The sequence below is a fragment of the Panulirus ornatus genome, chromosome 53 (assembly GCF_036320965.1).
Source record: "Panulirus ornatus isolate Po-2019 chromosome 53, ASM3632096v1, whole genome shotgun sequence".
Lineage (NCBI taxonomy): Eukaryota > Metazoa > Arthropoda > Malacostraca > Decapoda > Palinuridae > Panulirus > Panulirus ornatus.
In genome coordinates this window covers 19,823,404-19,850,728 of record NC_092276.1, presented here as the reverse complement: position 1 = coordinate 19,850,728, position 27,325 = coordinate 19,823,404, and the positions used below count along the sequence as shown (strand labels likewise).

The window sequence follows — 27,325 nt, the reverse complement described above, 5'->3', positions numbered from 1 at the left end:
ACTCGATCAAACCACCTCACACCACACAATGTCCTCAAACATCTCATTTCCAGCACATCCATCCTCCTGCGCACAACTCTATCCATAGCCCACGCATCGCAACCATACAACATTGTTGGAACCACTATTCCTTCAAACATACCCATTTTTGCTTTCCGAGATAATGTTCTCGACTTCCACACATTCTTCAAGGCCCCCAGAATTTTCGCCCCCTCCCCCACCCTATGATCCACTTCCGCTTCCATGGTTCCATCCGCTGCCAGATCCACTCCCAGATATCTAAAACACTTCACTTCCTCCAGTTTTTCTCCATTCAAACTCACCTCCCAATTGACTTGACCCTCAACCCTACTGTACCTAATAACCTTGCTCTTATTCACATTTACTCTTAACTTTCTTCTTCCACACACTTTACCAAACTCAGTCACCAGCTTCTGCAGTTTCTCACATGAATCAGCCACCAGCGCTGTATCATCAGCGAACAACAACTGACTCACTTCCCAAGCTCTCTCATCCCCAACAGACTTCATACTTGCCCCTCTTTCCAAAACTCTTGCATTTACCTCCCTAACAACCCCATCCATAAACAAATTAAACAACCATGGAGACATCACACACCCCTGCCGCAAACCTACATTCACTGAGAACCAATCACTTTCCTCTCTTCCTACACGTACACATGCCTTACATCCTCAATAAAAACTTTTCACTGCTTCTAACAACTTTCCTCCCACACCATATATTCTTAATACCTTCCACAGAGCATCTCTATCAACTCTATCATATGCCTTCTCCAGATCCATAAATGCTAAATACAAATCCATTTGCTCTTCTAAGTATTTCTCACATACATTCTTCAAAGCAAACACCTGATCCACACATCCTCTACCACTTCTGAAACCACACTGCTCTTCCCAATCTGATGCTCTGTACATGCCTTCACCCTCTCAATCAATACCCTCCCATATAATTTACCAGGAATACTCAACAAACTTATACCTCTGTAATTTGAGCACTCACTCTTATCCCCTTTGCCTTTGTACAATGGCACTATGCATGAATTCCGCCAATCCTCAATGTCTGAGTGCGTATACATATGTATACGTTGAGATTCATAGGTATGTATATGTGCATGTGTGGACGTGTATGTATATACATGTGTATGTGGATGGGTTGGGACATTCTCTCGTCTGTTTCCTTGTGCTACCTCGCTAATGCAGGAGACAGCGACAAAGTATAATAAAAAAAAGAAAAAGAAAGTAATAATGTATATGTATATGCGTGCATGGTCATTTATGATGCAGGAAATGGAGATCAAGTACATCAAATGAATAAATAAATAATCTGTCAATCCCTCTGCCTACCTGGTTACCTATCAATGTACTTACTGATCTACCCGCCTATGTGGTTAACAACCTGTATTCTCCTTGTAAGTGTATCTGTTTGCCTGGTTACTTACCTATCTTGTATTAACTGGCACATCTCTGTCTATCTGGTGGTTACTTACGTATCTTGTATTAACTGGCACATCTCTGCCTATCTGGTTGCTTGTCCATATTCTTCTTACTTGTGTACCTGTCCACCTGGTTACCTACCCATCTTTCACTTACTTGTACATATCTACCTGGTTACCTACCTATTTTCTATTTACTTGTGCATCTGTCTACCTAGTTACCTACCTATCTTCTACTTACTGGCATTTCTGTCTATGAGTGTGCCTACCTTGTCTGCTTACTTATCTTCCAATTGCTTGTGAATCTGTCTATCTGGTTACCTAGCTATCTTCTATTTACTTGTGTACATGTCTACCTGGTTGCTGAGCTATCATCTACGTAAATGTATACCTGTCTACCTATCTTCCACTTACTGGCATATCTATCTACCTGGTTACCTAACTAATTTCTTAATGGCATATCTGTCTACTCATCTGCCTACCTGGTTACCTATCTATCTTGTACTTACTTGTTTATGCATCTGTTCATCTATTCGTATACCAATGTATAAAGTTATCTTAATATTTACCTCAAAAGCTCTCCAATTGGAATTCATACTGGAAAATACCAGGGGAACAATGCACATAAGATATATAGAGAATGAACAAGCTACATAGTTATCCCTCTACTAACTATATATATATCAATTTATCATTCAGTTGTATATCTATCTACCAAACTTTTCAATTTTCTATATATCTGTTTTTTCCTACTTCCTTTTTTATGAAAAAGACAACCAAAAGTATCTTGCACTTAGACCAGGGAGGAAAAAAAGCAGATTCTTTATGAAAAAAAAATCATGTACAATAACCTGACATCTAGTGATTCCTTTGTAAAACTAAAACTAACTGTTACAAAATACTTGTTAAATGATTTTTATTTCAATTTAGCAGCTGTTTTATGAATGTACAACAGAGAAGTATAAAAATACTCTCTTGTCTTCACTGGTACATTTGAATAACTCTCCTCCTACTTTCATTTCTAATTTTTTCTTAAAGATAGCATTCTCAGCTCTGATAAAAATGTTGAGGTAAAAAAAAGACTGCTGTTCAAATGTGCCATGTGGCTCCACCTTCAAATATAATTGAGGTTCAGTAGCATCATAATCTCACCCAGTTTCATCAAATGTGTCCTAAGGCCCTATCTCTAAACATAGGTGCAAAATTTCATCAATAATACATCACAGTGTTTTTATATTACTGCACATTTCAAGTGGTGATTTGAAGTATACTGCTAAGGTATATAAAACACAAAATATACAGTTTGCATGAGGTGATGCTCACTCTAAACTCTGCCTGTGAAATTTTATGAGCTGTGAATCAATTTTGGATAGTAATAACTAATACTGTTTGTGTGGGTAGTTTCAAACTAGTTGAAAACACTTAACAGAAATCTCGAACTAAGTGTGAGGTAGCATATATTATGACATGTTTCACATATGATAAGGTTAAAATAGATATAAGGTATATACTCATGGTCTAGTTGTCCTCCTATCAGTGTTTTTACCCATTCTATTATGTATATACTCATGGTCTAGTTGTCCTAATATCATTGTTTTTACCCATCTATAAGAAGGGGGTGTATAGCACAATATTACATGATGATATAGATATGTTCACCCTGATTCTTTGTCTCAGTTGACATTACCAAATGGGGTAAAAGAGTGGGAAAAAAATCCCTCCATAGGTGTATCTGACATTGTGTCAGCAGTGTATTTCATGAGCTGTGAATTAATTTTGGATAGTAATGACTAATACTGTTTGTGTGGGTTGTTTCAAACTAGTTGAAAACACTTAACAGAAATCTGGAACTAAGTGTGAGGTAGCATATATTATGACGTTTCACATATGATAAGGTTAAAATAGATATAATGTACATACTCATGGTCTAGTTGTCCTCCTATCAGTGTTTTTACCCATTCTATTATGTATATACTCATGGTCTAGTCGTCCTAATAACATTGTTTTTACCCATTCTATAAGAAGGGGGTGTTTAGCACAATATTACATGATGATATGGATATGTTCACCCTGATTCTTCGTCTCAGTTGACATTACCAAATGGGGTAAAAGAGTGGGAAAAAAATTCCCTCCATAGGTGTATCTGACATTGTGTCAGCAGTGTATCTGTAAGTGCTAAAAACAGGTCTGTGAACTTCTTATCCAATTCATACACAAGTTAGTAAAAAACAGAAAAGAAATGATTGTCAACAAACAACTAACAAGATATTGTACCCAACAGTGCTACAAAGTATTCATTTGTCAACTTTAGATGATCTTACTCATTTAGTATGTGTTATCCTTAAGCTACTACTTCTCTATAAGCATCTGTCAACCTATGAAAGAAGAAAATGGAGACTTTTAAGTAAATAATAATATTAACAACATACCTCCTGTGACGAACATTCCTGGTGCATCAGGAAGCCATGCTAATGTATTCACACTTGCTGAGATAGGCATGATAAATTTTGTTATTATCCTCATATTGCTGACATCGACTAACCACAGGGCACCTCCTCGGTATGCCACTAGGATGTAGTCTGGTGAACAAGTGTCCCACTCAAGTGTCACGAGTGAGCGATCCTCATTGTCCTCCCCACCCTCAGGGAATGCAGAGTATCTTATCTTCCCAATATCTAGAGAAGTTATTTTACTTTAGAATCAGTTCCTTAAAGTAAAAGGGAAAAGCATCTTCTAGTCTGGATTCTAACTTCATGACAATCTGGTAAATGTATGTACAACTAAATCTGTTCTCTAAGTCAACCCATATACACATCTGTTGTCCATACTGCTGGATAGATCAACCATATGAATAAGCAATTAATCAATATGATTACCAGTTATACAACTAACTTGACTATAAGTGGATTCATTTTACCTATATGCCTAGTCCCACCTAAGCAAGGTAGCATTAGGAACATATAACTTAGTCTTAAAGGAAAAACCATCTCTGGTTTCTTTGTTGCTTCTTTCTTCTTTTCTTTTTTGCTTTGTCGCTGTCTCCCGCGTTTGCGAGGTAGCGCAAGGAAACAGACGAAAGAAATGGCCCAACCCACCCCCATACACATGTATATACATACGTCCACACACGCAAATATACATACCTACACAGCTTTCCATGGTTTACCCCAGACGCTTCACATGCCCTGATTCAATCTACTGAAAGCACGTCAACCCTGGTATACCACATCGATCCAATTCACTCTATTCCTTGCCCTCCTTTCACCCTCCTGCATGTTCAGGCCCCGATCACACAAAATCTTTTTCACTCCATCTTTCCACCTCCAATTTGGTCTCCCACTTCTCCTCGTTCCCTCCACCTCCGACACATATATCCTCTTCATCAATCTTTCCTCACTCATTCTCTCCATGTGCCCAAACCATTTCAAAACACCCTCTTCTGCTCTCTCAACCACGCTCTTTTTATTTCCACATATCTCTCTTACCCTTACGTTACTTACTCGATCAAACCACCTCACACCACACATTGTCCTCAAATGTCTCATTTCCAGCACATCCATCCTCCTGCGCACAACTCTATCCATAGCCCATGCCTCGCAACCATACAACATTGTTGGAACCACTATTCCTTCAAACATACCCATTTTTGCTTTCCGAGATAATGTTCTTGACTTCCACACATTCTTCAAGGCTCCCAGGATATTCGCCCCCTCCCCCACCCTATGATCCACTTCCGCTTCCATGGTTCCATCTGCTGCCAGATCCACTCCCAGATATCTAAAACACTTTACTTCCTCCAGTTTTGCTCCATTCAAACTTACCTCCCAATTGACTTTACCCTCAACCCTACTGTACCTAATAACCTTGCTCTTATTCACATTTACTCTTAACTTTCTTCTTTCACACACTTTACCAAACTCAGTCACCAGCTTCTGCAGTTTCTCACATGAATCAGCCACCAGCGCTGTATCATCAACAAACAACAACTGACTCACTTCCCAAGCTCTCTCATCCCCAACAGACTTCATACTTGCCCCTCTTTCCAAAACTCTTGCATTCACCTCCCTAACAACTCCATCCATAAACAAATTAAACAACCATGGAGACATCACACACCCCTGCCGCAAACCTACATTCACTGAGAACCAATCACTTTCCTCTCTTCCTACACGTACACATGCCTTACATCCTCGATAAAAACTTTTCACTGCTTCTAACAACTTGCCTCCCACACCATATATTCCTAATACCTTCCACAGAGCATCTCTATCAACTCTTATCATATGCATTCTCCAGATCCATAAATGCTACATACAAATCCATTTGCTTTTCTACTGTTATGTAATAACAGAGAAGGGAAGGATTTCCAGCCCCTCTCCCATTCCCACCCCTCTTACATGTCTTCCATGACATAAATGAGATCTGTGGGTAGTGTAATTTCTCCCCTCTCTGCAAGGGTATCAACCACATGATGTAAAAGGATTTAAGACTCTAAGCAATAACATTTCTAAAGGATAATTTGTTTATGGATGGGGTTGTTAGGGAGGTGAATGCAAGAGTTTTGGAAAGAGGGGCAAGTATGAAGTCTGTTGGGGATGAGAGAGCTTGGGAAGTGAGTCAGTTGTTGTTCGCTGATGATACAGCGCTGGTGGCTGATTCATGTGAGAAACTGCAGAAGCTGGTGAATGAATTTGGCGTAAAGTGTGTGAAAGAAGAAAGTTAAGAGTAAATGTGAATAAGAGCAAGGTTATTAGGTACAGTAGGGTTGAGGGTCAAGTCAATAGGGAGGTAAGTCTGAATGGAGAAAAACTGGAGGAAGTAAAGTGTTTTAGATACTGGGAGTGGATCTGTCAGCAGATGGAACCATGGAAGCGGAAGTGGATCAAAGGGTGGGGGAGGGGGCGAAAATTCTGGGAGCCTTGAAGAATGTGTGGAAGTCGAGAACATTATCTCGGAAAGCAAAAATGGGTATGTTTGAAGGAATAGTGGTTCCAACAATGTTGTATGATTGTGAGGCGTGGGCTATGGATAGAGTTGTGCGCAGGAGGGTGGATGTGCTGGAAATAAGATGTCTGAGGACAATGTGTGGTGTGAGGTGGTTTGATCGAGTAAGTAACATAAGGGTAAGAGAGATGTGTGGAAATAAAAAGAGCGTGGTTGAGAAAGCAGAAGAGGGTGTTTTGAAATGGTTTGGGCACATGGAGAGAATGAGTGAGGAAAGATTGACCAAGAGGATATATGTGTCGGAGGTGGAGGGAACGAGGAGAAGTGGGAGACCAAATTGGAGGTGGAAAGAAGGAGTGAAAAAGATTTTGTGTGATCGGGGCCTGAACATGCAGGAGGGTGAAAGGAGGGCAAGGAATAGAGTGAATTGGATCGATGTGGTATACCAGGGTTGACGTGCTTTCAGTAGATTGAATCAGGGCATGTGAAGCGTCTGGGGTAAACCATGGAAAGCTGTGTAGGTATGTATATTTGCGTGTGTGGACGTATGTATATACATGTGTATGGGGGTGGGTTGGGCCATTTCTTTCGTCTGTTTCCTTGCGCTACCTCGCAAACGTGGGAGACAGCAAAAAAAAAAGAAAAAAAAAATAATAATGTAACTGTTGACTTTTAAGATATCTCTGAATAAAGGATAAGAAAATATCACTAAATTTGTTGATTTTCAAAGTATCTTTAAAACGTAAGAAAAATGCTACTAAATCTGTCCATTTTAAAAATATCTCTAAATAAAGGATAAGAAAATGTTAAATTTGTTTTCATAATATATAAATGAAACACTTGCTTATAATATATAATCAAATGACACAAAATTCAGGATCAGTTGTTCACTAGATAAATGAAAGTCTTACTGAATATGCAGCAGAGGTATGGCGGCACAATCTTACTAACTAATCTTGCCAAGGACAGTGCAGAGTAACATTTTTTTAAACTTGTTCATCATTTCCTGTGTTATTGAAATAAGCCCAGAGAGAGATGAATCCCAACCTCATTTACTAACTTAGATGGATAATAATAAATACAAAGTATTTGAACCCATAAACATAATAATCATTTATTAAGAAACTAAGCAGAAACTGAGTAACTATAATTGCTTAGGCAACGCATTAGTTATAAAAATGGGTTGCAGTGTTCCTCAAACAAAAAATACCACATGGGAAAGTAACAAGTCATTCAGATATACCAAGCAGCAAGACAGAACAAGTTTATTAAAGTGCATTCACTTCAATTTCATGCAATGTTAACATGAATAAGCCAGAAATTAGAAAAAAATTAATAATGCAGACACCTTCTCTGAACATAAAAAAAAATAAAATAAGAATTCTATGCCATGTAAAACAGCTTGTAAAGATGATACAAAAAGTCTACACAATATACCCACACTCAAGTACAGAAATAAACTTGTGGGTTACATTAACTTCTGAATAAATCTTCCCTGCCTCCCTTTATCCATTAATGCTTCATCTTGCATTCTGCATAACCACATGAATATTCCAATTAATATCATATCCTATACTCTTACAGAGAATAAAATTAATTCGTTTTTAATTTCAACTTTTAAATCTTCTTTCAGCCTTTCCTCATGGAGTGTTCCTCATTCATCTTCTATGTTATATGAAAGTCATAGCTAGCAAGTATCTTCATCCTTTTAATCTCAGGCAAGGTTTTCTTAGTTCTCTCCCAGCTGCTGGTAGATTAAGGTATATGGACTGAATGGCATACCTCATGTCCTTAAGAAGTGTGCCTCTGAGTTAACTCTGAGTCTTCTCTGCCTCTGTTTCTGTCCAGCATCATCCCGAAGAGAGCAGACTGTTCTAACCCTCCTAACTAATTGCCCTACAACTCTCAATTCTATCATCCCCAAAGTCTTCAAAGTTCTTTACTTTCTTTTTCTTAAAATCTTAAAATCTCATTCGTCTCAATTCATCAATACATAATTCATAGTAAAAATTCTACAAGTGATTTCTTCTGTGTGACCTATATCTGCTCCTACCTTCATAGGGATTCTTTCATTGTGGTCCTTGAAATCTCTAAAGCATTTAACAGGGTGTGGGTTGCTTGCTAAATTTCCTTCCTCTGGCTTTTCTGCTTTTCTCTCTTTAATGCATAGTTTTCCTTCCAGTTAGTCCACTGTAAGAGACTCTAATGGAATAATTTCTCAGTCCACCCTGTCAAAACAGGTATCCCTCTGGGTTTGTCCTATCATCTTATCCTTCCTTCTCTCCAACAACAATCTTCTTTCTTCAACTTTTAACCTCATCCATTCTTATATCAATTCCAATCCAATTACTTCAATCCACTTTCCTTCCATTCACCACTTTGATAATCATTCTTCATCTTGCTCTATCACACACTCTCACAATTCCTGCTTCAGGAATAGTGCTTCTCTTTCATTGGGTCTTGTCCTCTTACCAACCCCTGACTTTACACCTAAAACATTTCCAAACCATCCTTCCCCTTCACCTTTTAGCTTTGTTTCACTCTGAGACAGAACATCCAGGTTCCTTTCCTCAAACATACGATCCTATCACTCCTCCCTTCTCATTTTGGTTACATCCACGCACATTCAGACATCCCAGGCCTGAGCCTTCAAGGAAGATGAGCATTTTCCGAATGACTCCTGTTTCCTCTTTTGAAAATAGAAATAAATGAAGGGGAGGGCTTTCGCCCCCTTATGCCCCCTTTAGTCACCTTCTACAACAGGCAAGTAAGACAGAGGTAGAATTCTTTCTTTCCAACTTCAAGGTGGGCAGATTAGAAAAGGTAGTCAGTGGTGGAATGAAGAAGTAAAGTAGTTAGAGAAAGAAGAGGTGTTTGGACGATACTTGCAAGGAAGGAGTGCAAATGACCAGGAGATGTATAAGAGAAAGCAGCAGGGGGTCAATAAGAAGGTGCAGGAGCTGAAAAAGAGGGCGAATGCGAGATGGGGTGAGAGAGTTTCATTAAACTTTAGGAAGAATACAAAGATGTTTTGGAAGGAGGTAAATAATGTACAAAAGACAAGAGAACAAATGGGAACATTGGTGAAGGGAACAAAGAGGAAAATGATAACAGGTATAGGCTGGAGCAATCACACTTTAAAAATCAAATTACAACTGCAATTATGAAAACTTTCCATTTTTTAAATAACATTAAAAATTACAAATACATTTAGGAACAGCATTACATTACTGTTACAATTACCAAAAAAATGAAGTCAGTTATAATCACAATTATAATTACACTTTCCTAAATTTGGAAAAAACACAATTTTGGTAAAAAAAAAAAAACTAATTTTGCATTGCAAGGTCAAACTATATTGAAAACAAAAACAGAGATTTCATTTCAGCAGAAGCTGCAGATGGTAACTAAAAAGCTGGTAGTTTTTCAAATAATTCACAACTGCACTTTATCAATAACAATGAACAGAAAGAAGTGACTCCAAGTTGAGCTCTGTTAGCAGTGAAAAAATTTCCGGCAGTGCTGAAAACTCGCTCTGATGGAGCAGACTTAGCAGTACACCTAATCACATCTCTTGCAAGGTTCTTCAGTGGAAGCAAAAAGTTTGGGACACTTATTTCCAGTATAGCATTGGATCACTTGAAAATTACAAGAGTTCCTTCCTCTACATATTTCTTCAACAATAGACTTACTGACACTATGCTTCCCTCTGATCCCGTTGATTTTGAAATTTCGTTGATTATTTTGGATGAAGGAGAAAAGTCTGGGTCTCTTTGATTTTGGTAAACATTCTTCCAGATCATCCCTGTTACTTTATCCATTGTTGATGTTGACCTCTCCAGAACTACCTCCAATTCTTCAAGCATTTCTGGTGTTATCATTATGAATCAGATTCTACAGTGAGTTTTTAAGTCCCTGAATCACTGGTCTAATAGTAGATACAGCCACCTTCTTTTGCCCCCCCACAACTTTCATGACCTCATGAAAAGGTTCAAAGACAATCACAAACTCCATTAAGGCAGAAATCTCCACTACTCTCTCTGAGAAAGATCAATTGCAGTATTCATCTCTAAAGAGTTCTTGAGTTTTATGTTTTCTTTTGGTTCTTATCAGATTGATATTTTTGCTTCGATAAGGTCAAGGGATCAATAGGGTGGAATCGAATGGTTAATAATAAAAAGAAGCACTACTAGCAAGTACCACCACTCCTACTGACGGTACTTTTTATAAAGCATACTATTTACCTATCTATATTCATTATACTTAATAACCATCTCCCGCATTAGCAAAGTAGTGGAAGGAAACAGACGAAGAATGGCCCAACCCACCTACATACACATGTATATACATAAACGGCCACACACACACATATACATACCTATACATTTCAACATGTACACACACAGACATATACATGTATACACAGGTACATATTCATACTTGCTGCCTTCATTGCATATACACATGTATATACATACACGTCCACACACGCAAATATACATACCTATACATCTCAATGTACACATATATATATACACACACAGACATATACATATGTACACATGTATATAATTCATACTGTCTGTCTTTATTTATTCCCATCGCCACCCTGCCACACATGTAATAACATCCCCCTCCCCCCTCATGTGTGCGAAGTAGCGCTAGGAAAAGACAACAAAGGCCCCATTCGTTCACACTCAGTCTCTAGCTGTGATATAATAATGCACCGAAACCACAGCTCCCTTTCCACATCCAGGCCTCACAGAACTTGCCATGGTTTACCCCAGACGCTTCACATACCCTGGTTCAATCCATTGACAGAACGTTGACCCCAGTATACCACATCGTTCCAATTCACTCTATTCCTTGCACACCTTTCACCCTCCTGCATGTTCAGGCCCCGATCACTCAAAATCTTTTTCCCTCAATCTTTCCACCTCCAATTTGGTCTCCCACTACTCGTTCCCTCCACCTCCGACACATATATCCTCTTGGTCAATCTTTCCTCACTCATTCCCTCCATGTGACCAAACCATTTCAAAACACCCTCTTCTGCTCTCTCAACCACACTCTTTCTATTTCCACACATCTCTCTTACCCTTACATTACTTACTCAATCAAACCATCTCACACCACATATTGTCCTCAAACATCTCATTTCCAGCATATCCATCCTCCTGCGCACAACTCTATCCATAGCCCACGCCTCGCAACCATATAACATTGATGGAACCACTATTCCTTCAAACATACCCATTTTTGCTTTCCAAAATAATGTTCTCGACTTCCACACATTCTTCAAGGCTCCCAGAATTTTCGCCCCCTCCCCCACCCTATGATTCGCTTCCGCTTCCATGCTTCCATCCGCTGCCAGATCCACTCCCAGTATCTAAAACACTTTACTTCCTCCAGTTTTTCTCCATTCAAGCTTACCTCCCAATTGACTTGACCCTCAACCCTACTGTACCTAATAACCTTGCTCTTATTCACATTTACTCTTAACTTTCTTCTTTCACACACTTTACCAAACTCAGTCACCAGCTTCTGCAGTTTCTCACATGAATCAGCCACCAGCACTGTATCATCAGTGAACAACAACTGACTCACTTCCCAAGCTCTCTCATCCACAACAGACTGCATACTTGCCCCTCTTTCCAAAACTCTTGCATTCACCTCCCTAACAACCCCATCCATAAACAAATTAAACACCCATGGAGACATCACACACCCCTGCCGCAAACCTACATTCACTGAGAACCAATCACTTTCCTCTCTTCCTACACGTACACATGCCTTACATCCTCGATAAACACTTTTCACTGCTTCTAACAACTTGCCTCCCACACCATATATTCTTAATACCTTCCACAGAGCATCTCTATCAACTCTATCATATGCCTTCTCCATATCCATAAATGCCACATACAAATCCATTTGCTTTTCTAAGTATTTCTCACATACATTCTTCAAAGCAAACACCTGATCCACACATCCTCTACCACTTCTGAAACCACACTGCTCTTCCCCATTCTGATGCTCTGTACATGACTTCACCCTCTCAATCAATACCCTCTCATACAATTTACCAGGAATACTCAACAAACTTATACCTCTGTAATTTGAGCACTCACTCTTATCCCCTTTGCCTTTGTACAATGGCACTATGCACACATTCCTCCAATCCTCAGGCACCTCACCATAAATCATACATACATTAATAACCTTACCAACCAGTCAACAATACAGTCACCCCCTTTTCTTTTTTATAAATTCCACTGCAATACCATCCAAACCTGCTGCCTTGCCGGCTTTCATCTTCCACAAAGCTCTTACTACCTCTTCTCTGTTTACCAAATCATTTTCCCTAACCCTCTCACTTTGCACACCACCTCGACCAAAACACCCTATATCTGCCACTCTATCATCAAACACATTCAACAAACCTTCAAAATACTCACTCCATCTCCTTCTCACATCACCACTACCTGTTATCACCTCCCCATTAGCCCCTTTCACTGAAGTTCCCATTTGTTCCCTTGCCTTACGCACTTTATTTATCTCCTTCCAAAACATCTTTTTATTCTCCCTAAGATTTAATGATACTCTCTCACCCCATCTCTCATTTGCCCTCTTTTTCACCTCTTGCACCTTTCTCTTGACCTCCTGCCTCTTTCTTTTATACATCTCCCACTCAATTGCATTTTTTCCCTGCAAAAATCGTCGAAAAGCCTCTTTCTTCTCTTTCACTAATAATCTTACTTCTTCATCCCACCACTCACTACCCTTTCTAATCAACCCACCTCCCACGCTTCTCATGCCACAAGCATCTTTTGCGCAAGCCATCACTGCTTCCCTAAATACATCCCATTCCTCCCCCACTCCCTTTACCTCCTTTGTTCTCACCTTTTTCCATTCTGTACTCAGTCTCTCCTGGTACTTCCTCACACAAGTCTCCTTCCCAAGCTCACTTACTCTCACCACTCTCTTCACCCCAACATTCTCTCCTCTTTTCTGAAAACCCCTACAAATCTTCACCTTCGCCTCCACAAGATAATGATCAGACATCCCTCCAGTTGCACCTCTCAGCACATTAACATACAAAAGTCTCTCTTTCGTGCACCTATCAATTAACACGTAATCCAATAATGCTCTCTGGCCATCTCTCCTACTTACATACGTATACTTATGTATTTCTCGCTTTTTAAATCAGGTATTCCCAATCACCAGTCCTTTTTCAGCACATAAGTCTACAAGCTCTTCACCATTTCCATTTACAACACTGATCACCCCATGTATACCAATTATTCCCTGAACTACCACATTATTCACCTTTGTGTTCAAATCACCCATCACTATAACCCGGTCTTGTGCATCAAAACCACTAACACACTCATTCAGCTGCTCCCAAAACACTTGCCTCTCATGATCTTTCTTCTCATGCCCAGGTGCATATGCACCAATAATCACCCATCTCTCTCCATCAACTTTCAGTTTTACCCATATCAATCCAGAATTTACTTTCTTACACTCTATCACATATTCCCACATCTCCTGTTTCAGGAGTAGTGCTACTCCTTCCCTTGCTCTTGTCTTCTCACTAACCCCTGACTTTACTCCCAAGACATTCCCAAACCACTCTTCCCCATTACCCTTGAGCTTCGTTTCACTCAGGGCCAAAACATCCAGGTTCCTTTCCTCAAACATACTACCTATCTCTCCTTTTTTCTCATCTTGGTTACATCCACATACATTTAGACAACCCAATATATATATATATATATATATATATATATATATATATATATATATATATATATATATATATATATATATATATTTCTTTTTTTTTTTTTGCCGCTGTCTCCCGCGTTTGCGAGGTAGCGCAAGGAAACAGACGAAAGAAATGGCCCAACCCACCCCCATACACATGCCTTGATTCAATCCACTGACAGCACGTCAACGCCGGTATACCACATCGCTCCAATTCACTCTATTCTTTGCCCTCCTTTCACCCTCCTGCATGTTCAGGCCCCAATCACAAAAAATCTTTTTCACTACATCTTTCCACCTCCAATTTGGTCTCCCTCTTCTCCTCGTTCCCTCCACCTCCGACACATATATCCTCTTGGTCAATCTTTCCTCACTCATTCTCTCCATGTGCCCAAACCATTTCAAAACACCCTCCTCTGCTCTCTCAACCACACTTTTTCTATTTCCACACATCTCTCTTACCCTTATGTTACTTACTCAATCAAACCACCTCACACTACACGTTGTCCTCAAACATCTCATTTCCAGCACATCTATCCTCCTGCGCACAACTCTATCCATAGCCCACGCCTTGCAACCATACAACATTGTTGGAACCACTATTCCTTCAAACATACCCATTTTTGCTTTCCGAGATAATGTTCTCGACTTCCACACATTCTTCAAGGCTCCCAGAATTTTCGCCCCCTCCCCCACCCTATGATCCACTTCCGCTTCCATGATTCCATCCGCTGCCAGATCCACTCCCAGATATCTAAAACACTTTACTTCCTCCAGTTTTTCTCCATTCAAACTTACCTCCCAATTGACTTGACCCTCAACCCTACTGTACCTAATTACCTTCCTCTTACTCACATTTACTCTTAACTTTCTTCTTTCACACACTTTACCAAACTCAGTCACCAGCTTCTGCAGTTTCTCACATGAATCAGCCACCAGCGCTGTATCATCAGCGAACAACAACTGACTCACTTCCCAAGCTCTCTCATCCCCAACAGACTTCATACTTGCACCTCTTTCAAAAATTCTTGCATTCACCTCCCTAATAACACCATCCATAAACAAATTAAACAACCATGGAGACATCACACACCCCTGCCGCAAACCTACATTCACTGAGAACCAATCACTTTCCTCTCTTCCCACATGTACACATGCCTTACATCCTCGATAAAAACTTTTCACTGCTTCTAACAACTTGCCTCCCACACCATATATTCTTAATACCTTCCACAGAGCATCTCTATCAACTCTATCATATGCCTTCTCCAGATCCATAAATGCTACATACAAATCCATTTGCTTTTCTAAGTATTTCTCACATACATTCTTCAAAGCAAACACCTGATCCACACATCCTCTACCACTTCTGAAACCACACTGCTCTTCCCCAATCTGATGCTCTGTACATGCCTTCACCCTCTCAATCAATACCCTCTCATACAATTTACCAGGAATACTCAACAAACTTATACCTCTGTAATTTGAGCACTCACTCTTATCCCCTTTGCCTTTGTACAATGGCACTATGCATGCATTCCGCCAATCCTCAGGCACCTCACCATGAGTCATACATACATTAAATAACCTTACCAACCAGTCAATAACACAGTCACCCCCTTTTTTAATAAATTCCACTGCAATACCATCCAAACTTGCTGCCTTGCTGGCTTTCATCTTCCGCAAAGCTTTTACTACCTCTTATCTGTTTACCAAGTCATTTTCCCTAACCCTCTCACTTTGCACACCACCTCGACCAAAACACCCTATATCTGCCACTCTATCATCAAACACATTCAACAAACCTTCAAAATACTCACTCCATCTCCTTCTCACATCACCACTACTTGTTATCACCTCTCCATTTGCGCCCTTCACTGAAGTTCCCATTTGCTCCCTTGTCTTACGCACTTTATTTACCTCCTTCCAGAACATCTTTTTATTCTCCCTAAACTTTAATGATACTCTCTCACCCTAACTCTCATTTGCCCTCTTTTTCAACTCCTGCATCTTTCTCTTGACCTCCTGTCTCTTTCTTTTATACATCTCCCACTCAATTGCATTTTTTCCTTGCAAAAATCATCCAAATGCCTCTCTCTTCTCTTTCACTAATAATCTTACTTCTTCATCCCACCACTCACTACCCTTTCTAATCAACCCACCTCCCACTCTTCTCATGACACAAGCATCTTTTGCGCAATCCATCACTGATTCCCTAAATACCTCCCATTCCTCCCCCACTCCCCATACTCCCTTATATATATAAATATATATATATATGAATCAGCCACCAGCGCTGTATCATCAGCGAACAACAACTGACTCACTTCCCAAGCTCTCTCATCCCCAACAGACTTCATACTTGCCCCTCTTTCCAAAACTCTTGCATTTACCTCCCTAACAACCCCATCCATAAACAAATTAAACAACCATGGAGACATCACACACCCCTGCCGCAAACCTACATTCACTGAGAACCAATCACTTTCCTCTCTTCCTAAACATACACATGCCTTACATCCTCGATAAAAACTTTTCACTGCTTCTAACAACATTCCTCCCACACCATATATTCTTAATACCTTCCACAGAGCATCTCTATCAACTCTATCATATGTCTTCTCCAGCTGGTGACTGAGTTTGGTAAAGTGTGTGGAAGAAGAAAGTTAAGAGTAAATGTGAATAAGAGCAAGGTTATTAGGTACAGTAGGGTTGAGGGTGAAGTCAATTGGGAGGTGAGTTTGAATGGAGAAAAACTGGAGGAAGTGAAGTGTTTTAGATATCTGGGAGTGGATCTGGCAGCGGATGGAACCATGGAAGCGGAAGTGGATCATAGGGTGGGGGAGGGGGCGAAAATTCTGGGAGCCTTGAAGAATGTGTGGAAGTCGAGAACATTATCTCGGAATGCAAAAATGGGTATGTTTGAAGGAATAGTGGTTCCAACAATGTTGTATGGTTGCGAGGCGTGGGCTATGGATAGAGTTGTGCGCAGGAGGATGGATGTGCTGGAAATGAGATGTTTGAGGACAATGTGTGGTGTGAGGTGGTTTGATCGAGTGAGTAACGTAAGGGTAAGAGAGATGTGTGGAAATAAAAAGAGCGTGGTTGAGAGAGCAGAAGAGGATGTTTTAAAGTGGTTTGGGCACATGGAGAGAATGAGTGAGGAAAGATTGACCAAGAGGATGTATGTGTCGGAGGTGGAGGGAACGAGGAGAAGAGGGAGGCTAAATTGGAGGTGGAAAGATGGAGTGAAAAAGATTTTGTGTGATCAGGGCCTGAACATGCAGGAGGGTGAAAGGAGGGCAAGGAATAGAGTGAATTGGAGCGATGTGGTATACCGGGGTTGACGTGCTGTCAGTGGATTGAATCAGGGCATGTGAAGCGTCTGGGGTAAAACATGGAAAGCTGTGTAGGTATGTATATTTGCGTGTGTGGACGTATGTATATACATGTGTATGGGGGGGGTTGGGCCATTTCTTTCGTCTGTTTCCTTGCGCTACCTCGCAAACGCGGGAGACAGCGACAAAGTATAATAATAATATAAAAAATTCTCACATATATATAAATATATATATATATATAAATATATATATATATATATATATATATATATATATATATATATATATATATATATATATATATATATATATATATTTTTTTTTTCATACTATTCGCCATTTCCCGCGATAGCGAGGTAGCGTTAAGAACAGAGGACTGGGCCTTTGAGGGAATATCCTCACCTGGCCCCCTTCTCTGTTCCTTCTTTTGGAAAGTTAAAAAAAAAAAACGAGAGGGGAGGATTTCCAGCCCCCCGCTCCCTTCCCTTTTAGTCGCCTTCTACGACACGCAGGGAATACGTGGGAAGTATTCTTTCGCCCCTATCCCCAGGGATAATATATATATATATATATATATATATATATATATATATATATATATATATATATATATATATATATATGTATATATATATATATATATATATATATATATATATATATATATATATATATATATAATTTCTTTTTTTTTTGCTTTGTCGCTGTCTCCTGCGCCTGTGAGGCAGCGCAAGGAAACAGATGAAGGAAATGCCCCAACCCACCCCCACACACATGCACACAAACACACGTCCACACACGCAAACATATACACCCACACATGCCAACGTACACACATATATACACACACAGACACACACATATACACATGTGCACACAATTTACACTGTCTGCCCCTACTCATCCCCATTGCCACCCCGCCACACACGGTATAACATCCTCCTCCCCCTCATGTGTGTGAGGGAGCGCCAGAAAAAGATAACAAAGGCCCCATTCGCTCACACTCAGTCTCTAGCTGTCACGTAATAATGCACCAAAACCACAGCTCCCTTTCCACATCCAGGCCCCACAGAACTTTCCATGGTTTACCCCAGATGCTTCACATGCCCTGGTTCAATCCATTGATAGCACGTCGACCCTGGTATACCACATCGTTCCAATTCACTCTATTCCTTGCACACCTTTCACCCTCCTGCATGTTCAAGCCCCGATCACTCAAAATCTTTTTCACTCCATCCTTCCACCTCCAATTTGGTCTCCCACTTCTCCTCGTTCCCTCCACCTCTGACACATATAATCTCTTTGTCAATCTCTCCTCACTCATTCTCTCCATGTGACCAATTCATTTCAAAACACCCTCTTCTGCTCTCTCAACCACAATCTTTTTATTAGCGCACATCTCTCTTACCCTATTATTACTTACTCGATTAAACCACCTCACACCACATACTGTCCTAAAACATCTCATTCCAGCACATCCACCCTCCTGCGCACAACTCTATCCATAGCCCACACCTCGCAACCATACAACATTGTTAGAACCACTATTCCTTCAAACATACCCATTTTTGCTTTCCGAGATAAAGTTCTCGACTTCCACACATTCTTCAACGCTCCCAGAATTTTTGCCCCCTCCCCCACCCTATGACTAACTTCCGCTTCCATGGTTCCATCTGCTGCCAAATCCATTCCCAGATAGCTAAAACACTTCACTTCCTCCAGTTTTTCTCCATTCAAACTTACCTCCCAATTGACTTGACCCTCAACCCTACTTCCTACACGTACACATGCCTTACATCCTCAATAAAAACTTTTAACTGCTTCTAACAACTTGCCTGCCATTCCATATATTCTTAATATCTTCCACAGAGCATCTCTATCAACTCTATCATATGCCTTCTCCAGATCCATAAATGCTACATACAAATCCATTTGCTTTTCTAAGTATTTCTCACAAACATTCTTCAGAGCAAACACCTGATCCACACATCCTCTACCACTTCTCAAGCCACACTGCTCTTCCCCAATCTGATGCTCTGTACATGCCCTCACCCTCTCAATCAATACTCTCCCATATAATTTCCCAGGAATACTCAACAAACTTATACCTCTGTAATTTGAGCACTCACCTTTGTCCCCTTTGCCTTTGTACAATGGCACTATGCAAGCATTCCACCAATCCTCAGGCACCTCATCATGCATACATTGAATAACCTTACCAACCAGTCAACAATACAGTCACCCCCTTTTTTAATAAATTCCACTGCAATACCATCCAAACCCGCTGCCTTGCTGGTTTTCATTTTCCGCAAAGCTTTTACTACCTCTTCTCTGTTTACCAAGTCATTTTCCCTAACCCTCTCACTTTGCACACCAGCACGACCAAAACACCCTATATCTGCCACTCTATCATCAAACACATTCAACAAACCTTCAAAATACTCACTCCATCTCCTTCTCACATCACCACTACTTGTTATCACCTCCCCATTATCCCCCTTCACTGAAGTTTCCATTTGTTTCCTTGTCTTATGCACTTTACCTCCTTCCAAAACATCTTTTTAGTCCCCCTAAAATTTAATGATACTCTCTCACCCCAACTCTCATTTGCCCTCTTTTTCACCTCTTGCACCTTTCTCTTGACCTCCTGCCTCTTTCTTTTATAAATCTCCCACTCATTTGCATTATTTCCCTGCAAAAATCGTCCAAATGCCTCTCTCTTCTCTTTCACTAATAATCTTACTTCTTCATCCCACTATTCACTACCCTTTATAATCTGCCCACCTCCCACGCTTCTCATGCCACAAGCATATTTTGCGCAAGCCATCACTGCTTCCCTAAATACATCCCATTCCTTCCCCACTCCCCTTACCTCCTTTGTTCTCACCTTTTTCCAGTCTGTACTCATTATCTCCTGGTACTTCCTCACACAAGTCTCCTTCCCAAGCTCACTTACTCTCACCAATCTCTTCACCCCAACATTCTTTCTTCTTTTCTGAAAACCCCTACAAATCTTCACCTTCGCCTCCACAAAATAATGATCAGACATCCCTCCAGTTGCACCTCTCAGCACATTAACATCCAAAAGTCTCTCTTTCGCACGCCTATCAATTAACACGTAACCCAATAGCTTTCTCTGGCCATCTCTCCTACTTACATACGTATACTTATGTATATCTCTCTTTTAAAACCAGGTATTCCCAATCACCAGTCCTTTTTCAGCACATAAATCTACAAGCTCTTCACCATTTCCATACATGCATATATACATACATACATATACATGCATATATACATATATACATACATACATATACATACATACATATACACAGACATACATAAATACACATGTACATATTCATACTTGCTTGCCTTCATCCATTCCTGGTGCTACCCTGTCCCACAGGAAATAGCACCACTACCCCTGCTTCAGAGAGGTAGCACCAGGGAAACAGACAAAAAAGGCCACATTTGCTCACACTCAGTCTCTTGCTATCATGTGTAATGCACTGAGACCATAGCTCCCTATCCAAATCCAGGCCCCACAGACCTTTCCATGGTTTACCCATATGTTTCACATGTCCATTGACAGCACATCGACCCCAGTATACCACATCATTCCTATTCACTCTATTCCTCGCATGTCTCTCACCCTCCTTTATGTTCAGGCCCCGAACGCTCATAATGTTTTTCATGCCATCCTTCTACCTCCAATTTGGTCTCCTGCTTCTCCTTGTTCCCTCTTTGTCAACCTTTCCTCACTCACTCTCTCCATAAGTCCATACCATTTCAACACACTCTATTCTGCTCTCTCAACCACACTCTTTTTGTTTCCACACATCTCTCTTACCCTTTCATTATTTACTCGATCAAACCACCTCACACCACATATTGCCCCCAAATATTTCATTTCCAATACATTCTCCCTCCTCCATACAACTCTATCTACAGACCATACCTCATAACCATATAATATTGTTTAACTACTATTCCTTCAAACATTCCCATTTTTGCTCTCTGAGATAAGGTTCTCTCCTTCCATGCATTCTTCATCACTCCCAAAACCTTCGGCCCCTCTCCTATCCTGTGACTCACTTCCAATTCCATGGTTCCACTCGCTACTAAGTCCACTCCCAGATATCTAAAACACTTCACTTCCTCCAGCTTTTCCCCATTCAAACTTACATCCCAATTATCTTGTATATCAACCTTACTGAACCTAATAACCATGCTCTTATTCACATCTACTCTCAACTTTCTCCTACCACACACTTTTCCAAACTCAGTCACCAACTTCTTCAGTTTCTCATGTGAATCAGCCACCAGTGCTGTATCCTCAGCAAACAGCAATTGACACTTCCTATGCCCTCCCATCCCCAACAGACTGTATACTTGCCCCTCTCTCCAAAACTCTTGCATCTACCTGTCTAACCACCCCATCCATAAACAAATTAAACAACCATGGGGACATCACACTGCCCTGCCATAGATTGACCTTCACTAGGAGCCAATCACTCTCTTTCTACTCGTACACATGCCTTACATCCTTGGTAAAACCTTTTCACTGCTTCTAGCAGCTTATCTCCCACACCATACACTCTTAAGACCTTCCACAAAGCACCTCTATCAACCCTGTCATATGCCTTCTCCAGATCCATAAATGCCACATACAAGTCCCTCTTTTTCTAAGTAGTTCTCACACACGTTCTTCAAAGCAAACAACTGATCCGCACAGCCTCTACCACTTCTGAATCCACACTGCTCCTTCCATATCTGATGCTCTGTACATGGCTTCACTCTCTCAATCAATACCCTCCTATACAATTTCCCGTGAATGTTATCATTCTTGATTGCCGTTCCCGCGTGAGTGAGATGGTTTCAGGAAACAGATGAAGAACAACCCATCCAGTGATATACCTGTTACTATATTATATTACACTTAATCGCTGTTTCCCACATCAGCTAGGTAGTGCTAGGAAACAGATGAAGAACGGCCCATCCACTCATATACATACATAAATGCCTATACATGCATGTAAACATACATATACATATCAACATATACATACATATACATACACATACACAAAGATAAACATATATACACATGTACATATTCATACTTGCTTGCCTTCATCCATTCCTGTCACTACCCTGCCACACAGGAAATAACATTGCTACCCCCCACTCCAGTGAGGTAGCATCAGGAAAACAGACAAAAAAGGCCACATTCATTCACACTCAGTCTCTAGCTGTCATGTGTAATGCACCAAAACCACAGATCCCTATCCACATCCAGGCCCAACACACCTTTCCATGGTTTACTCAGATGCTTCACATGCCTTGGTTCAGTCCAATGACAGCATGTCGACCCCATTATACCACATCATTCCAATTCACTCTAGTCCTTGCACACCTCTTACCCTCCTGTATGTTCAGGTCCCAATCACTCAAAATCTTTTTCACTCCATCCCTCCACCTCCAATTTGGTCTCCCACCTCTCCTTGTTCTCTTCATCTCTGACACATATATCCTCTTTGTTAATCTTTCCTCACTCATTCTCTTCATATGTCAAAACCATTTCAACACACCCTCTTCTGCTCTCTCAACCACACTCATTTTATTTCCACATACCTCTCTTCCCCTTTCATTACTTACTAGATCAAACCATCTCACACCACATATTGTCCTCAAACATTTCATTTCCAACATATCCACCCTCCTCCGTACAACCTTATCTATAGCCCCTACCTCGCAACCATATAACATTATTGGAAACACTATCCCTTCAAACATACCCATTTTTGCTCTCCGAGATAATGTTCTCACCTTCCACACATTCTTCATTGCTCCCAGAACCTTCACCCCCTCCCTCAACCTGTGAATCACTTCCACTTCCCTGGTTCCATCCACTGCTCAGGCCACTCCCAGATATCTAAAACACTTTACCTCTTCCAATTTTTCTCCATTCACACTTACATTCCAATTAACTTGTCCTTCAACCCTACTGAACCTAATAACCTTGCTCTTATTCACATTTACTATATCTGGGGATAGGGGAGAAAGAATATTTCCCATGTATTCCCTGCGTGTCACAGAAGGCAACTAAAGGGGGCTGGAGTGAGAGGCTGGAAACCCCCCTCCTTACATTAGAATTTCTAAAAAGAGAAACATAAGTTCATATACCCATGCATATATACATAAATGCCTATACATGTACATACACATACATATACATGTCAACATAATCACCCATGTAATCCCATCCACTTTCAGTTTTACCCATATCAGTCTAGAATTTCCTTCCTTAACACTCTGTCACACACTTCCACAATTCCTGCTTCAGAAGTAATGCTACTACTTCTTAAGTCTTGTCCTCTCACCAACCCCTGATTTTACTCTTAGGGCATTTGCAACCATTCTACTGCTTTAACCTAGATCTTAGTTTCAATCAGAGCCAGAACATGCAGGTTTGTTTCCTCAAACATACTACCTTGCTTCTCATCTTGGTCACATCTACACACATTTACACACACCAGCCTCAGCCTTCAAGGAGAATGAGCATTCCTGCTTAGCTTCTTTTGTTCCATCTTCTAAGAATTGAAATAATAACAACGTGGTCATCATTGGATTACACATTAACTTACAGGCATGTAAAAGAGAGATATCTGGATGTAAATGAGCTGAGAGGGGGCAGCTGGTGGTAAGACTTATCACAATCTTGTAAAGGTGAGGGTGAAGCTCTGTAGAGATTTTAGAAAAAGAGAAAACAATATTGGTAGGAAGTAAATGGTGAAAGTGAGTTTGGATAAGAGACTTGTATGAAGAAATACTGGGAGAGACTGAGGAAAGAATGGCAAGAGGTATGAGGAAATGAAGCCAGGAGAGTGAGTGAGGGATATAAGGCATTTAGGGAAGCAGTGCTGGTATGTGCAAAAGATGCATGTGGAATGCAAAAGATGAGAGGTGAGCAGTTTAGAAATGGTAGTGGGAGGTGGGATCAAGAAGTATAGTTGCTAGTAAAAGAGACAAGAGAAACATTGGGGCTGTACTTACAGAAAAGGAGTGCTAATGATAGGATGTATAAGATAGAGCAGCATGAGGTCAAGAGGAGGGTGCAGGGACTGAAAAAGAGGGCAAATATGACTTGGGGTGAGTGAGTATTAGTAAAGTTTAGGGAGAATAAGATGCTTTGAAAGAAGGTTAATAATGTATCTATCTATTTATTTTGCTTTGTCACTGTCTCCCGCATTTGTGAGGTAGCGCAAGGAAACAGACAAAAGAAATGGCCCAACCCACCCCCATACACATGTATATACATACACGTCCACACACGCAAATATGCATACCTATACATCTCAATGTACACACATATATACACACACAGACATATACATATATACACATGCACATAATTCATACTGTGTGCCTTTATTTATTCCCATCGCCACCTCGCCACACATGGAATAACCAACCCCCTCCCCCTTCATGTGTGCGAGGTACCGCTAGGAAAAGACAACAAAGGCCCCATTCGTCCACACTCAGTCTCCAGCTGCCACGCAATAATGCCCGAAACCACAGCTCCCCCTCCACATCCAGGCCCCACAGAACCTTCCATGGTTCACCCCAGACGCTTCACATACCCTGATTCAATCCATTGACAGCATGTCGACCCCGGTATACCACATCAATCCAATTCACTCTATTCCTTGCCCGCCTTTCACCCTCCTGCATGTTCAGGCCCCGATCACTCAAAATCTTTTTCACTACATCTTTCCACCTCCAATTTGGTCTCCCACTTCTCCTCGTTCCCTCCACCTCCGACACATATATCCTCTTGGTCAATCTTTCCTCACTCATTCTCTACATGTGCCCAAACCATTTCAAAACACCCTCTTCTGCTCTCTCAACCATGCTCTTTTTATTTCCACACATCTCTCTTACCCTTACATTACTTACTCGATCAAACCACCTCACACCACATAATGTCCTCAAACATCTCATTTCCAGCACATCCACCCTCCTCCGCACAACTCTATCCATAGCCCACACCTCGCAACCATACAACATTGTTGGAACCACTATTCCTTCAAACATACCCATTTTTGCTTTCCAAAATAATGTTCTCGACTTCCACACATTCTTCATGGCTCCCAGGATTTTCGCCCCCTCCCCCACCCTATGATTCACTTCCACTTCCATGGTTCCATCCGCTGCCAGATCCACTCTCAGATATCTAAAACACTTTACTTCCTCCAGTTTTTCTCCAACCGAACTTACCTCCCAATTGACTTGTCCCTCAACCCTACTGTACCTAATTACCTTGCTCTTATTCACATTTACTCTTAACTTTCTTCTTTCACACACTTTACCAAACTCAGTCACCAGCTTCTGCAGTTTCTCACATGAATCAGCCACCAGCGCTGTATCATCAACAAACAACAACTGACTCACTTCCCAAGCTCTCTCATCCACAACAGACTGCATACTTGCCCTTCTTTCCAAAACTCTTGCATTCACCTCCCTAACAACCCCATCCATAAACAAATTAAACAACCATGGAGACATCACACGCCCCTGCCACAAACCTACATTCACTGAGAACCAATCACTTTCCTCTCATCCTACACGTACACATGCCTTGCATCCTCGATAGAAACTTTTCACTGCTTCTAAAAACTTGCCTCCCACACCATATATTCTTAGTACCTTCCACAGAGCACCTCTATCAACTCTATCATATGCCTTCTCCAGATCCATAAATGCTACATACAAATCCAAATTCTCACATACATTCTTCAAAGCAAACACCTGATCCACACATCCTCTACCACTTCTGAAACCACACTGCTCTTCCCCAATCTGATGCTCTGTACATGCCTTCACCCTCTCAATCAATACCCTCCCATATAATTTACCAGGAATACTCAACAAACTTATACCTCTGTAATTTGAGCACTCACTCTTATCCCCTTTGCCTTTGTACAATGGCACTATGCAAGCATTCCGCCAATCCTCAGGCACCTCACCATGAATCATACATACATTAAATAACCTTACCAACCAGTCAACAATACAGTCACCCCCTCTTTTAATAAATTCCACTGCAATACCATCCAAAGCTGCTGCCTTTATAATGTGAAAAAACAAAAAACACAGAAGGAACATTGGTGAAGAGGGCAGAGGGGGAAGTTGTAATATGCAACAATGAAGTGTGGATGAGATGGAGTGAATATTTTGAAGGACTGTTGAATATGTTTGATGCAAGTGTTGGGAGTTTGGGTCGGATTAGTATGCAAAGTGAGAGAATCATATAGTGTGCTTTGGTGAAAAGAGAGGTGATGAAAGCCTTACATAAGACGAAATATGGCAAGGCAGCTAGAGTGGATGGTATTGATGAATTTATTAAGAAAGGGGATGACTGTGGTGCTGACTGACTGGTTAGGATTTCTCAATACCTCTTTGAATCATAGTAAGGTGCCTGAGGATTATCAAAATGTATGTACAGAGTCATTGTATAAAGAAAAAGGGGATAAAGGTAAGTGTTCAAATTACAGAGGTATAACTCTGATGACTGTTCCTGTTAAGGTGTATGGAAGGGTATTGATTGAGAGGGTGAAGGCATGTGCAGAGTATCAGATTGGGGATGAGCAATGTTGTTTCAGAAGTAGTAGAGGATGTGTGGATCAGGTGTTTGCTTTAAAGAGTGTGTTAGAAATACTTAGAGAAACATGTGGTCTTGTATATGGCATTTATGGATCTGGAGAAAGTATATGATACAGTTTATAGAGATGCCTTACAGAAGGTCTTATAG

At 40.7% G+C, this 27,325-nt stretch overlaps 1 protein-coding gene across 1 annotated transcript in view; it reads right to left on the bottom strand.

Annotated features, from left to right (window-relative positions):
- LOC139765298 (WD repeat-containing protein 17-like) overlaps positions 1–27,325 on the bottom strand; it is a 446,388-nt gene that overhangs the window by 302,999 nt on the left and 116,064 nt on the right. Inside the window, exon 7 of the mRNA XM_071692684.1 lies at positions 3,883–4,128. Within this exon, the coding sequence (XP_071548785.1) occupies positions 3,883–4,128 (246 nt within the window). The remainder of the gene's footprint in view (positions 1–3,882; positions 4,129–27,325) is intronic.